This window comes from Eptatretus burgeri, chromosome 3 (genome assembly GCF_056783735.1).
Source record: "Eptatretus burgeri isolate ZD-2024b chromosome 3, Ebu_testis_v1, whole genome shotgun sequence".
In the NCBI taxonomy this organism is placed as follows: domain Eukaryota; kingdom Metazoa; phylum Chordata; class Myxini; order Myxiniformes; family Myxinidae; genus Eptatretus; species Eptatretus burgeri.
The window spans coordinates 45,054,445-45,070,032 of NC_140963.1; the positions used below are offsets into that span (position 1 = coordinate 45,054,445).

Here is a 15,588-nt window from a genome sequence, read left to right on the forward strand (position 1 = left end):
GACGTGAGCGGTGGCTGGAGATCATCTATGTCAGGCTTTCGGAGGGATGTCATTGACTCCAGAAATGATGACCGTTGGTTTGGTGATCGCCCTGGCGACAAATTTGAACGGAGGGCGGATTACATATGGAGAGCTGATTCAAGAGGAGAACAATGTATGAAATTTTTCCAGTTGCTTTAAACCTTGGTTCAAGGTGGTTCCAATGGATATATTAGTAGAGAAGTTTAGAATGGATATGAACATTTGAAGTGTTGCTAATAGCTTATTTTCAAGAATATAGCCATCTCGTCTGTTGTGTTGTACGACAAGATTATGATATAAGTAGTGTTGAGCACAATATGTTAGGGTGGTTCAAAATTTACCTTGACTTTTGATAAACTTTCACAAACTCAGCATGACTTAATTTTAACTGAAAAAAAACAAAATACTCCACTCTGTCACAATGAGATCTTGCGTGATGTTTGTGTTGCTCAATGATTTGATGGGCTCACCGAATGGCTGAGAGGTATGCACACTTGCCTCGAAGCTCTCGAGCCTGGGTTTGAATCCCGACCCAGCGAAAACTGTCATCCCGGTGTTTCACAGGCAAGGTGATTCATCAAGATGTGTGCTGTCCCTCCGATGCATGGTGTCCCATCTGGCAGTATTCGTTAATGGACGTTAAAGATCCCATGTTGTCCTTTGTGAAGAGCAGGTGAGTTATCGCCAGTACCATGGCCAAATTCCCAATTCCTGCCCTAACCAGCAGAGGTATTGCATCAGCGGCCCAGCCGTGCCCTCAGCCAATGATGCTACTCTGCAGCCTTGTGTGCATATCAACGAAGAAGATGGCGTTGATGGGTCTTTCCACATGTGCTCCATTCTGTACACTTTCATCTCTATTTTAAATTAATTTGAACCGATTAGATGAGCATGCCCATGATGAGCAGTTGTCATCTTCACACTGCAGATATTTTGGCTGGTTTGTTGACATCTATTGGCAGTATTTGTGTTTAAATTGGGAAATTTCATAGCAGTAGAGTACTTGTTCCACTCATTTTTAGCTCGTCTGGAATTTAGGCAGGTGAGCTTACGCGATCGAGCAGTGTCCATAGTGGACAAGGGACGCTTGGGTCCCTGCATCACTGCTCGCAGTTTCAATTAAAGTATATAATCAAAATATTATGCAGTATCTGATTTGAGAATCTGATCTCATGGACTAAATAGGTGTCAGAATTCTGCAGCTAAATTTGAACGAAATGGCTTTTTTTTTTTTATAACCAAGTGTGTTTATGTAGGTAAAACTTTAATTTTCAGCTCACCTGGAACGTAGTTCCTGGGAGCTTATGGGATGATGCATCATCCATCCATCTGTCTGTCCATCTGTCTGTCCATCCGTCTGTAAACACAACTTCTCTGAAACTACACACAATTTTGATGAAACTTGACCACAACCTTCATCACCCGGTATATACCAAAGTTTGTTCACGACGTTAAAAAAAATATAATCCGGCCCAAAAGGAGTCTGTGGGGGGGGGGTTGCCCCCCAAAATAGGTATTTGCTTTCTTCTCAAAAAGGAAATACACAATTCTGATGAAACTTGACCATAACGTTCATCACCTGTGATATACCAAAATATGTAAACGGCATTTTTAAAAATCTGGGTCTGAGGGGGTGTACGGAGGGAGTTTACAGGGTGGGGTTGCTTCCCAATTGAGGTATTTGCTTTCTTCTCCGAAACTACACACTTTCGATGAAACTTAACCACAACCTTCATAATCTTTTATGTGCCAAAGTTTATTCATACCATTAAAAAAAATCGTACCCTGGGGTTCATGTGGGGATGCCCCCCCAAAATAGGTATTTGCAATAACATTGGTTCGTTGGTACATTTTGCTGATTCCGTGCCATGTTGACTTTCTTCGTTTCAGGTTGACTCACCAGGTGAGTGCCCAGGGGTATTGCTCCTGTTTATTCGAATGTTTGGACATTTATATTTAGTGAAGAAAGGATTAATGAATGTGCAGGAAGTGGAACTTCATTGAGCGCAACGCGTGCCCTTTTACCTGCTTTTGCAAGCCATGGCGATACGGTCCACATGGGTCAATTTCTGGGCAATTACGTACAGTTTTCTTTTTCACCATTTTGTGCGATCTGCTTTCATTACAAAATATTAATAGTTGTTGCAATGTATTAATAGTTGGCAGTTGTTGAAAATGAAGAGGTATGTGGACAGCACATGGATGTGGTACTAATGACTTTCTGTGGGGTGTTTGTGTTTGTGTGTGTGTGCCTGCATGCTTGGTTACATGTGTGCGGGTTTCGCAGGCACATGGTCCAAACCCGAAGTTGCACATGGGCCCTTGGCGTGTGACGCTGTGGAGGAGGTTATGCGGCCATCTCGTGAAGCATGCGCTTCTGTACGTGTGGAGCAGATGTGCTGTGGAATCGAAGCTACGCGGGATGTGCCACCATGCAGTGCGGGTGTGGGGAAATCTGTGCATGTGTGCGAATGAAAGGATGAGTGCATATCCGGTGCGCATGCACGGTTAGCATGGATTGCGAGCAGGTTAGAGGAACGCATATGGGTGGGGGGCGATGGTGTTGGGGGTGGGAAGTGGTAACAGGCATGCATGCAGGCAAGCCTTTGCCATATGGATCACGTGAGTTTTAATTCTTAAATTCTCCTGCCTGGTTTTATTTAGAACACAGCGGTTAAAAAGAAAACATTTCTGTTTGAGCATGTTTTATTGCCCCGGTAATGCCCTGGTACGCCTCCTTTCCCTTATGCTGCCTTCCCTTCTCCTGCCACTGCCTTCCCCTCCACTCATGCTCTCCACTCTTCACGTCCTAAATCCCTCCAGCACCATACAACTTCACGGAGGTCGAGGAGAGGAAGGGGTGTTAAAGAATGTGCGAATTGGACAAATGGAAGCTTTTTTTGTTTGTTTGTTTTTAAAATTGTTTTTTTTTTTTTAAAGCTGTTGCAACTGCGACTTGGATAAATTCCTCAATTGGTCTCAGGTTAAGAAATTCAATATAGGCACGAACATTGGCGTGGCTTTTTCAGCAATTGAAGGAAAATGCAATTCCTTCCTTTCCCTTCCCCTTCCCTCGTGCTTACCTCCTCCCCAGAGCCCCTCCACCCCCACGGTCATCTCTGAGCAGTGCATGGGTGTTTAGTATGACACGTTTCAACGTGTTGTTTTAACATATCCAATTTTGTTCAATCCTGCAATAATGTTGGCAGAATGGGACCATTCCCCTCCCCCATTTTCCCTCAAGTCCACCTTTCAAACGTATATTCAGAATACCCCCTCGCCCCCTCACTATCCCCTTCTTTCCCCCATCCTTCCTGCTCCCCCCCCCCCCACTCCTGGAATGTATATCGACATGTGCCGATGCCTTTGCTAGCATGTATATGTATATATACACAATATATTATAGCTCATTCTGACTCGCTGACTGATTGATATTAAAGTTCGTTACCTTCCTAGTGACGGGGAAAATTAATTTCGCTTGCTGACGCACATCAAAGCCAACACACCACGAAAAAAAACAAAAACAATCATTGGAAAGCATCTGCAAATAAAAAAATATATATACAGGTGAATGACCCACGACAATGGGGAAGTACAGTCATTTTGCATGCAGACAGACAACAAAGTCGACATACAAGGAAAAATCACAGAACCATCAGAAAGTGTCCGTAAATGCAAATGTAGATAAATGAAAAAAAATCAAATGTAGATGAGTGACCCGAGACGATGGGGAAGCACTGTTCGTTCTTGTGGTGTAGTCTGCGGGCCTACGGGGAGGGGCATGATGATGATGCATGATGGGAGGAGTGGTCGTGGTGGTTATCGTATCTGCAAGGGATATAGGGTGTGCGCGCCGTCTGAGGCGTCGTAGTAATACTGGAGTCGCCCGGCTCGTGAGTGTGCCGAATACGGAATAAAGGGGAGCCGCCGGGCAGAGTACGCCCGCGCTCGCACTTGTACAACACAGCTCGGCTCGACTGTCCTTCCGCTCGTGTCTGCCTGCTAAGCATCTCCCATTTCAGTACATTTCAGAACGAGGATCTTCGGATCGGCGTGTGTAAGGGCGGCAAATGACCCGTGCGGTTCCAAGCTACGGAGCCAAAGGTCTCGCCAGCGCGAACATGGCAGGGGGTCGGTGCACGGCAAACGTACGCGTGCCCGCCTTCGTCGGAATCGACTTCGGCCACGTCGAGTGGGCAACGTTCGTTCGTTTGGTTCATTTTCCTGTTCGTTTTGTCGAGGACACGCGTTTCGGCTCGAACGCGGCGTGGGACGTCGCGCAAGCTCTGGAGAATGCCCGAGGTCTCGATGGTCGGGGCACAGCAGATGGTCTAGGGGTCATCGCGATGGGCCAGGCACGCACGGCCATGCGCACGGTCTGCGGCGCGGGTCGTGGGCGAGCGTGGCAATGCAATCACTCGGACGGCGGTCTGAGCTCTCGAGGTCGTCTACGGTGTGTGGGCCGAGGGTCATCGCCCATTGTTACGGTCATAGATTGCGGTGTGCGAAGCGATCCTTCCGTCCCGGGTCGAAACCTGCTTGCAATTGATCCGGAGATGACAAGGTCAGTGGCGGGGGGGGGGGGGGAAGTGAGCGAGGCACGGATCGGGTGTCGAATTGAGTCCACTCGTGCTGGCCGCGCATCGCATTCGGCTGTGCCGTGCAAATTCACGACAGAGGAGCGTGCGGCACGGTTCAGAGATCGTTTTATTTCTGGTCTGCGAGCAGCCATCCTACGGTTGACCGACATCACATTCGACTCGGCGGTCGCGACTGCTTCATCTGTCGAGCAGACACTCACGGATGTCCGCGCCATTGCTGGCCAGGACGTAATGAGTAGCTCCAGCTGGAGCATGGCGGCTAATCCCGAGGGCCACGCGGTGACCGCACAAGTGCCGCAGGGTGCTCGCGCGCCTAGCGGTGCGGGACGAGGGCGCGCACCACAGCACGGTCGCACCGGGAGCGAAGGGGCACCGCAGCACGGTCGCACCGGGAGCGAAGGGGCACCGCAGCAGGACCCCGGTGACCTGGAGATCAGCCTGCAGCCGGGGTATGACGATGCCGGCGAGCCGGAGCAGGAGCCGGACCCGGCGAGCCGGACCCTTTTGGGTCGGAACGGGTTCCGGTTCGTACCTCCAGATGTGCCAGTGCTCTCTTCGAGACCTTCGTCGAGTACCGAGGGCGAGGCTCTGGCGGCGGGAGCCGCGTCGATGCAGCGGGAGCGACCGTTCGTTGCTGCCTGCGGCGGTGATGTGCAGTTCGGGAGCGGTGAGAGCCGTATCAGCTCTCGCGATGAGTTCCCGCGCTTCGTTCGCGATGAGTTCCCGCGCTTCGGCAGGGTTCGTGAGGCAATGCGCGTCAGTGTTGTTCAGGCAGCTTCAACAGGTGGCGGTGAGCCCGTGGCGTTAAAGGGAGTCGCGAGTCGCAACATCAAGTCGACAACCAAGAAACGGACTCGTGATGTGGGTTGTGGGTTGTTGTTCAGGGCATATATGTTTTTCCTTGCTCTAGTGATGCAGTTTAACGTTGTTGAAATAAATGCCAGCAGTTCTCGTGTGAAAGTGGATTTGGCGGGGATCAGTCAATGGAGTTGGTGTTATGATCAATGTGATGTGGGGGCGAATAAAGAAGGTTTATTGGCCTCCAGTTGCCCCAGGCCGCAGGTAATTGCTTTGTCATGTGCTGGGATTTTATCAAAAAAGCGCGCTGTACGGAAAAATGAGTTTGCAATACTTCGAATAATGTTCGTAGTGATTTATAACGAGCCTATGATTGCAGTGTGGTTTAAGTGGAGTTGCTCCCGTCTAGCGGCCGTGTGGGTCTCGGAGGTCGACTCAGGACCAAGATTGGTGCCCTGGTCGGCGTTGCCCCCACCTCTGGTTGCGAGCGCAGCTCTCTGTGTTCGCTCAAGGCCGTTTGGACGGGCGTTGGCGTCTCAACTGATTGTGGTGCGTGAGTTGTTTTGGAGCATTAAATGCATACAGCCAGCGGCGCTGTTCAGCGCCCCGGCCAAGGTCGATCAAGGCTGGCGCCACGGCTTCCAGACGGCGGGCTTCCGGCCTCGGAATGTTTATCTACGTCGGGTCTGCCTGGGGGGAGTGGGCCGGAGGCGTTTGATGGTGCCGGGGGAGGTTGGCTCGCAAGGTCGTCACGACCTCGGCGAGGGCCATGTCAGCATGGGCCGCCTGGGGGCGTTTTTGCTGCGTAGTGCTGCTGTGCTTCTCATTTTGCTGCTTCATATCGGTAACGCGGTCAGAATTTGGTGGGTGCTTTGTGCACCTCCGTCTTTGGAACCTGGCCTTTGCTGCTCCACTCGCTCGCATCGACACCTTATATGATGTGGTGTGCTATTATACTTCGCTATTGGTCATTTTATTTTCATGATTATTATACCGAAGTCCTTATAATGCTTCTTATATTGGTGGTCATTTAATAATCATACTTTTAGGAGGGAGGAGTGTGGTGTAGTCTGCGGGCCTACGGGGAGGGGCATGATGATGATGCATGATGGGCGTGATGATGGGAGGAGTGGTCGTGGTGATTATCGTATCTGCAAGGGATATAGGGTGTGCGCGCCGTCTGAGGCGTCGTAGTAATACTGGAGTCGCCCGGCTCGTGAGTGTGCCGAATACGGAATAAAGGGGAGCCGCCGGGCAGAGTACACCCGCGCTCGCACTTGTACAACACAGCTCGGCTCGACTGTCCTCCGCTCGTGTCTGCCTGCTAAGCATCTCCCATTTCAGTACAGTACAGTTGTTGCTTTTAATGTGTAAGCACCCCCCCACCCCCCCCACCCCCGCGTGTGTGCGTGTGTGTGCGTGTGTGCGTGTGCGTGTGTGCGTGTGTGTGCGTGTGTGTGTGTGTGTGTGTGTGTGTGTGTGTGTGTGTGTGTGTGTGTGTGTGTGTGTGTGTGTGTGTGTGTGTGTTTTTTTTTTATATATATATATATATATATATATATATATATATATATATATATATATATATATATATATATATATATATATATATATATATATATATATATATATATACATATATATATATATATACATATATATATATATATATATATATACATACATGTATTAGGCCATGGGCCAGATATGGCCACAGTGCACCACACCTCCCAGCAAACCCATGTTTTTTTCTGAATCCCCTAGATATACTGAACACAAATATGAATGTTAACATTGAAAATTTGGGGATGCACTACCTGTTTTGACCTTTTGAATAGGGGTACCCTAAAATTATACTTTGATTGATTTACGTCGAATTAAATTTACGGATGGAATCCAAATGGCATGCAGAAGGCCCAAATCATATCCAATATACATGTATGATGCATCAAATTGAAGATAATTGCATTCTGATCATCTGTATATGTCTAACAGTGTTGTACATTAAATCTAAATGAAATTATATACATTTGAATATATATTCCCTATCTTTCAAATAAACACAAAATCAACACTCCGTATTCCTCAATGAATATATTTCATATTATATGAATTTTATTGCAGGTACAGACTATTCAATGATAGTGAGAAACGGTATGAATTACCTTTTATTTTTCGAAAATATCAAGCAACTATTATGAAAATATACAACGTTATCACACAATAAGCATCAAACGGGTATTCAGACAAATAATGTTTTCAATCGACCACATTTTGACGAAATACACATTTGTGGTCACTTTTATGGAACATTACTTGACAAACTATTACCATGATTACAGAGAATTAGTTATAATACCACACAAAATATTATTTATTAGTATCGTTTGAAAGCAACCAAAAAATCCAAATGGCCACCATCAGTATCACCAAACTACAAGATATTTCATTGCACATAAACATTTCCACTCTATATCACCATAATCCAGATCATGTCAGTTACCTATAATACAAGAATATTTTATGTGCAGTATTTTTTTTTTTTTTTTGTATACCTTGTCGAGGCTCGTATGAGAGCTAACACACAACTCACAGCAAGGGGGCATGAGACAAGAGGGGTGGGAGTGGAAGGGACAAAACAGTGGGGAACAGACATATTAGGTGAACTGTGGAAGGGCGAAGGATGGGGATGGGACAGGGAACATGGCGAAGAGAAGATGGACATTACAGGGACTTTCAGGAAGGAAAGCAGGGGAATTGAAGGAAGTGGGCTTGGGTGGATTATCGGGGGTAGAAAAGATCGAGGATTTGGATGGGGGAAGATAAGAGGTGGTGACGAACAGCTGTTTTGAAAGCCTGGAGGGAAGAATGGGAAAGAATAGAGTGAGGAAGTTTATTCCAAAGGCGGGAAAAAAGAGGAATGAAAGAGTGAAGATAAGCAGTGATTCGTGATTTTGGTAGTTTTACCAGAAGGGGGTTGTTGGCGGACCTTGAGCGCCCTGTGGAAATGTAGTGGGGGCAAATTGCAGAGAGAGCAGGGGGGGCAAGGCTGGAGAGGAGTCGTTAGAAGACAGAAAGACCACCGACCAACCTGCGGTGATTGAGTGAGAGGCCCAAAGACTCAGCTTCATTGCGGGAGATGCCAATGATCTTAAATGCACTGATTTCGACAGCGTGAAGCCGAGAAAGGTGGGAGGCAGGAGCACCAGCCCAGAGGGGAGAGCAGTACTCCATCAGGCTACGGACAAAAGCTTTGTAAGTGGTCAGGAGCTCAAGAGGGCCGAGGAAGGACTTTGCACGACGGAGGATTCCCAGTCGGCGACTGGCTTTTGAGGCAAGGTTGGAAATGTGACTTTCCCAGGAAAGGTCATGGCAGATAGTGAGACCCAGAAGCTTGAAAGAAAAGACTTCTTCCAGAGGGTTGTTGAGAAAGTGGATGGGGGGGTTTTCTAAACTGTCCTTTTGAAGAGACATAGTGAGAGTGTGAGATTTGTCTGGATTGAAAGACATGTTCCACGTGTTGGACCAGTTTGTGATTTTATCCAGATCTGCAGTGAGCGAAGAAGCTGCTGCTTGCCGGTCTGAGGGATGACAGATGGTACGGCAGAGGGTGGAGTCATCGGCAAAGAGAAATAGAGGATTTTCCCGAGAGTCAGAGAGATCATTGATGAAAACCAGAAAAAGAACAGGGCCCAGAACGCTACCTTGAGGAACTCCAGCCTGCACAGGAAGAGGGGATGAAAGAACTCCATTTAGGGCCACACATTGACTGCGACAGGAGAGAAAGTCTGCGAGCCATGAGTGGAGATGGCCTTGAATACCATGGGAAGAGAGTTTGGTGAGTAGGGCAGGGTGCCAGACTGTGTCAAAAGCACGTGATATGTCCAGGGATACGGCTCGGATTTCCTGTCTGGCATTGAGGACCTCCATCCATTGATGGGAGAGCAGAAGCAGCATATCCAGGGTAGAGTGACCTGGTCTGAAACCAAATTGATGATTGGAAATCAAGCCATTGGAGAAGAGGAAGGATTTCATGTCTGAAGCGATGATGGATTCCATAACCTTGCTGATGATTGGGAGAAGTCTGATTGGTCTGTAGTTACAGGGATCTGTTTTTGCACCTTTTTTATGCAGGGCAGTGATGTTAGCAGATTTCCAAGCAGATGGCAGATGACCTTGGGCAAATGAGAGGGTGAATAGAACAGTGATAGGGTGAGCAAGAGCAGAAGAGCAGGCTTTGAGGACACGTGGGCTGATGCCGTCTGGACCGGTTGCAGAATCTGACTCGAGGTTTGAAAGCAAGCTCTCCACCTTGTCAGGAGAAAAGGATACAGAGTCCAGGGACAGTTGGGTGCGACTGGGTAAAGTGGGTAGAGATAGTGATGGGTTTAGGACACAAGATTTGGCTGCAAACACCGAGTTTAGACATTCAGCTTTATCATGTGTGGTATCAGCAGTGCGGCCATTTGAGGTAAGGGAGGGGATGGAGGGGGAACATACACCAGAAACAGATTTGATTAAACGCCACCAGGATTTTGAGGAGGGAGAGAGGTTTGAGAGTTCAGACTTGAGATGAGAAAGATGTTGTTTCATTATCCTTCATATTTCTTCCCATTTTCATCCATCATATTTCCAAACATACATCTACAACTTACAGTGCCAATGCAGACTGCAGAAAGCATACGTTTCAGAGTGAATAAAATAGTGCTTATATCCGCATCATATTGAATACAATATTCACGGAACTAAATAACATAACCAAATCTCAAACATCGTACGTATTTAAATACAACATATATTCTAAACAATTCAAAACAGAAGTATACTCCAATATAAATGAATGTTCCTGTCGTTAACGTGAATTGCAACTAATCCTACTCATTGTCAGACTCTGAGCTGTCTCCATAAAGATAGTCCGATTCGTCTGGAATGTCCGAGGAAAATGATGTCCGAGGAACATTGATGTTCGCTGAATCTTCAGCGTTGTCTGCCAACTGCTGTGGCAGGACCCTTCCCTCGTACCAAAGAGACTCCAGCTTCCCCTCAACTAAAATCTACCCATGTCCATCACTTGGCTCAGGGATCTCAAGATTTGCAACATGGGCTCTTTTCCAAATGCCAAGTTGGAAGTTGACTCTCCAGATGTGTTGCTCCAGGCTCTTCTTGCATGGAGGGAGAGTGCCCATGTCAACTATGCTGGAACGGGAGAGACGGTCATCATCTTTTGCATACAGCTCATTCATTTTTATAAACCGCAACTCATCGGCGCTCCGAGAACGAGGTCTTCCATATAACGCACATGTAAACTCGTCCAGGTCATCCATCAGTTCGTCGAGTACTTCCCACGTGTCTCCTAATCCACCTAGAACTGGTACAAACTTGGGCAGCCTAGAAAGGGTCTTCATTGGCTTCAGTGTCAAGGATCATTCGATGTAGATATCTACCAGATTCTTAGACCGTATCAAGAGAAACAAGTTCATATGCACATCTTACCACGTCGCTTGTGCCACTGTCTGCATTGTAGATTATGTAAGTTTGGAAGTTTCCTGTGTGCTGTAATCTACAGAATGCCAATGAGTCCTTGTACTTCTCATGTTTCTCTAACTTAGCTTTATGGTTTTCCCCACGGAATTTGGGATTGGTGAAATCAGTATGCTGTAGGCTGCCGATATAAATGCTGGAAAGCTCTGACAGTTTGATCATGTGTTTGCCTCTAATGATATATCTTTATACGACTTTCTGAACTTCTGCCAAGGCCTGACTGTGTGCTTGTGCCAAGTTTGTTTGTCTCTCCTTGTCCTCTGTGCTTGTACTCCTCCATTTCTCTGGATTCTGTGTGTAGACAACCCGGCAGGATTTGTGATACTTCGCTTCTGTAGCAAACAAATCATGACCTCTTCTCCGTGTGAGTAATTTCTCGTCACATTTGTTTTCAGCTACTTCGAGAACTGTTCGCCATCCGTCACACTCAAACTGGCTTAAGCCTTCAGTGGTGTGTGTCCCTTTGATCTTGACCTTTATTCTCCCCTTTGACTTACAGAAGATGCAATCGGATGAAAACAGTACCTTGTCCCTTGATGAATCCCTCCAACTTAACTTAGAGCAAGATGGAGTAGATGGATCTGAAGGAGTGGAGAGGCGACTGAGGTTCATGGTAAATCGTTGATAGCATTACCTGTGATATCTGTGAAACTCAGTAAGGTAATTTGGTATAAGGTCACAGGTACTGGTCATACCTTGGACTGATCCATGTGGTTGCGCCAGTCTCTTGTCTCAGATCTCCTTCAACCTTGCTAGTCGGGCTGTGGAATCCTTGGTTGTGGATAATAGCACCATAGGGCATATTGTAACCCAGGGATGTGCACAATGCATTTGGGCTCCAATTGGGACTTCGAGCCTCCATGACTATCATCTTTCCGACGCTTGGGAGGTGGGTCTTCTCACTCCTGGCCGCCTTCTGCTACTTGCTGGTCAGACATCAGTTGACTATGTTGTGCACAGCTAGTACGAACCTGAAAATAGAAGGAAACAGGACTTGAAACTTCATATTTTCATTCGGTGTTAATTATTGCAATGTTGTATCACATTCTTAAATATTTCTGAGTTGGATTGGAATATATAATTTGATTATCTTACTTGATTAACTTGATTACCATTAATTAAAACTTATCAGTAGTCATACCATGCGAAAGAAAATACGAATGTAGGTAATTTGGTCACGGGAAACTTGGTCATGGTAAAACGGTCACAAGGTAATTTGGTGACGGTAATTCGGTCACAGTAATTTGGTCACGGTAATTCGGTCACAAGGTAATTTGGTCACGGTATTATTATTAATATTTATTATTCACTGCACTTAAGGCCAGTAAGGCCCAAGAGCAGTAATAAACATTTTCATTTCATGGTCGGCGAATCTTGTTGGCATCATGACGTATTGACCAAGTTTACTGACTACTATAATGGAATCGGAATTTAAAAGTTGAGAGAGACAGAATCGATTCCATTATAGTAGTCAGTAAACTTGATCAATACGTCATTATGCCAACAAGATTCGCCAGCCATGAAATGAAAATATTTATTACTGCTCTTGGGCCTTACTGGCCTTAAATGCAGTAAATATTAATAATAATACTGTGACCAAATTACCTTGTGACTGAATTACCGTGACCAAATTACCTCGTGACCGAATTACTGTGACCGTTTTACCGTGACCAAATTACCTTGTGACTGAATTACCGTGACCAAATTACCTCGTGACCGAATTACTGTGACCAAATTACCTTGTGACCGTTTTACCGTGACCAAGTTTCCCGTGACCAAATTTCCTGTGACCAAATTACCGCGCCCTGAAAATACATCTTAACTAACCTGTTATCTTCAGTTAAACATTCAACATGAATGTTTTGTAAATAAATCTTAAATAATATGTAAACAAATGTCGACTGTGACGACTCGCTTTCCGTTCAGGATACGGCCAATTCCAACACCGACACCATTCCTGTACGTCTCATATTTCAAGAAATATAAGGCAATTAAAACTGTTTCTCACTATCATTAAATAGTCTGTACCTGCAATAAAATTCATATAATGTCAAATATATCCATTGAGGAATCCAGAGTGTTGATTTTGTGTTTATTCGAAAGATAGGGAATATATATATATTCAAATGTACATAATTTCATTTAGTTTTATTGTACAACACTGTTAGACATATACAGATGATCAGAATGCAATTGTCTTCAATTTGATGCATCATACATGTGTATTGGATATGATTTGGGCCTTCTGCATGCCATTTTGAAATCCATCCGCAAAATTTAATTTGACGTAAATCGATAAAAGTATAATTTTAGGGTACCGCTATTCAAAAGGTCAAAACAGGTAGTGCATCCCAAAATTTTCAATGTTAACATTCATATTTGTGTTCAGTATATCCAGGGGATTCAGAAAAACATGGGTTTGCTGGGAGGTAGGGGTGGGGGGGTGCACTGTGACCATATCTGGCGCATGGCCTATTTATGTATATATATATATATATATATATATATATATATATATATATATATATATATATATATATATATATATATATATATATATATATATATATATATATATATATATATATATATATATATATATATATATATATATATATATATATATTGTTATGGATTTCAGAATCGGATCTGACTAATGCATACGAGCATTTAGGTCCTCGTACAGTTATTTCCCTTAATGCATGTCCAGGATAGACCCATCCCCATGTCTGGTGAGATTCTAACTTTGATGTGTTGAGAAGGGTAAAGAATAGATTCCCTTTCTTATGGGATGGTTTTTTTTCTCCTTACGACAGACACATTCGTGCATGTGAGATGTTAGCTCAATGGAGACTCGTCCCCCCCTTTCCATCAGGACACATTGGCTTGGAGGTGGACGATTTCTTTACACCCTGGACTTACAGGACATTTGATTAAGCACACCATGGGCTTTTCCTGAGCAGTTATTCTGATGATCAAATATGGCTGTGCATCATTTAAGATGCCCACCTTTTCCCATCGACGTTTGGCAGCTCTGTGAATGGTTGTTGTTGATATTTTATGAGCGCTTCACATTTTCGCTCGGTAATTCTGGCAAATGGCTGCTTTCTGCCATTCGTCCAGTCGCCGTTGCAATGATTGCGAGATTGGCAGTTGGTAACATGCAACGATGCGCCAATAAGCAAGGTGGATTTGGTTGAAATCTGTTTGAGGTTCCGCCCAAACAGCCTGCCTATAAAAACGTCGAGGACCATTTTTTGTGTCAGTTGGCGACTGACAGCTGGTTGCAGCCTCTTACAGCTCTGAGTTTTTGTGACAACTTGGTGACTGCTATTTTCAGCTCCAGTCAGTACCAGTCAGGCCGTTGGTGAGCTTGTGACAGTTGGAGATGGCCTTGCAGTCTTGCAGCTCTGATCGCTGATGACAGTCTCACAGCACTTCAGCTTCTCACAGTGCCTCAGCGCCTTACAGCTTCTCGCAGCGCCTCAGCACCTCACAGCTTCTTACAGCTGTCCGTTGGTTGTGGCCCCTGGTGGCTCCTGACGGTGGGTGACGCTCGGACTGTTAATGCTGGTTCTGCTCGAGACCTGCTCTTAGCTTACCTGATTCTTGGCGTCCTTGGTTCCTGGGGGTTGCGACGTGATGTTGATTGGTGTTCAAGCCTGTTTGCGAGTGGGAACACGGCAAGGCAGGGCACTGGCAGTGGACCAAGGCATGCTCACACATTTCAGGCTATTTTATTTGACGCATGATGACTTCTACTTGGTGAGCCAAGACCGGATTTCTCTTCCTCTCCTGAATGATCTGCTGGGTACCCTTGTCTCGTGTTTAATCGTTAAGTACGGCATCGTGATAAGCATCTCTGCTCTTTGTCTCTTTTTCTATCAATGCCTGATTAATTCGTTATTTGCTTGAGTTTATTTTGATTGATTTGAATTTACTTATTTTCACCACAAGGAAATACAATTCTTTTTATTTATTTTTTCCTTATTAATAAATTCCTTGTTGACGTTTCATCCTGTCCATGCTTGTACTTTCCTTCCATTGATCCAAGATTGTCCAAACCTAGATAGACTGGGAGGTAATTACCAAACTAATTTACCTGTAACAGTCGGCACGCACCAGCGGTAAACGATTGGCCGCCCTAAATAAGATCAAATCAAGATAAGATTGGTGCTTTGCCGAGGGCACGCTCCCCGTTGAGGAAGCCACGTGACCTCGAGTTAAACGGCAAAATTAGACGGTGGACACTGGAACTCGTGGTTAACTGATTGGCATTCGTGGTTCTAAAGCAACCCACCGTATCACAAAGTTAATTGTGAGCTGTGGTCCTCGGTCCAGCTCTTCTGAGGAGAAACGGGGATGAACTCCCTCTTAATACACTCGATACCTGTGGCCGTAACAATATATATATATATATATATATATATATATATATATATATATATATATATATATATATATATATATATATATATATATATATATATATATATACATACATACATACATACACACACACACACACACACACACACACACACACACACACACACACACACACACACACACACACACACACACACACACACACACACACACACACACACACACACACACACACACA

The 15,588-nt window shown here is 45.2% G+C and overlaps 1 protein-coding gene across 4 annotated transcripts in view; it reads left to right on the forward strand.

The window, feature by feature from the left end:
- Positions 1-15,588, forward strand: part of LOC147029797 (eukaryotic translation initiation factor 4B-like) — a 186,396-nt gene that overhangs the window by 60,472 nt on the left and 110,336 nt on the right. For all 4 annotated transcript variants that reach the window (XM_085873131.1, XM_085873132.1, XM_085873129.1 and 1 more), the window contains exons 8-9: positions 2-154; positions 2,309-2,464. In XM_085873131.1, the coding sequence (XP_085729257.1) occupies positions 2-154; positions 2,309-2,464 (309 nt within the window). The remainder of the gene's footprint in view (position 1; positions 155-2,308; positions 2,465-15,588) is intronic.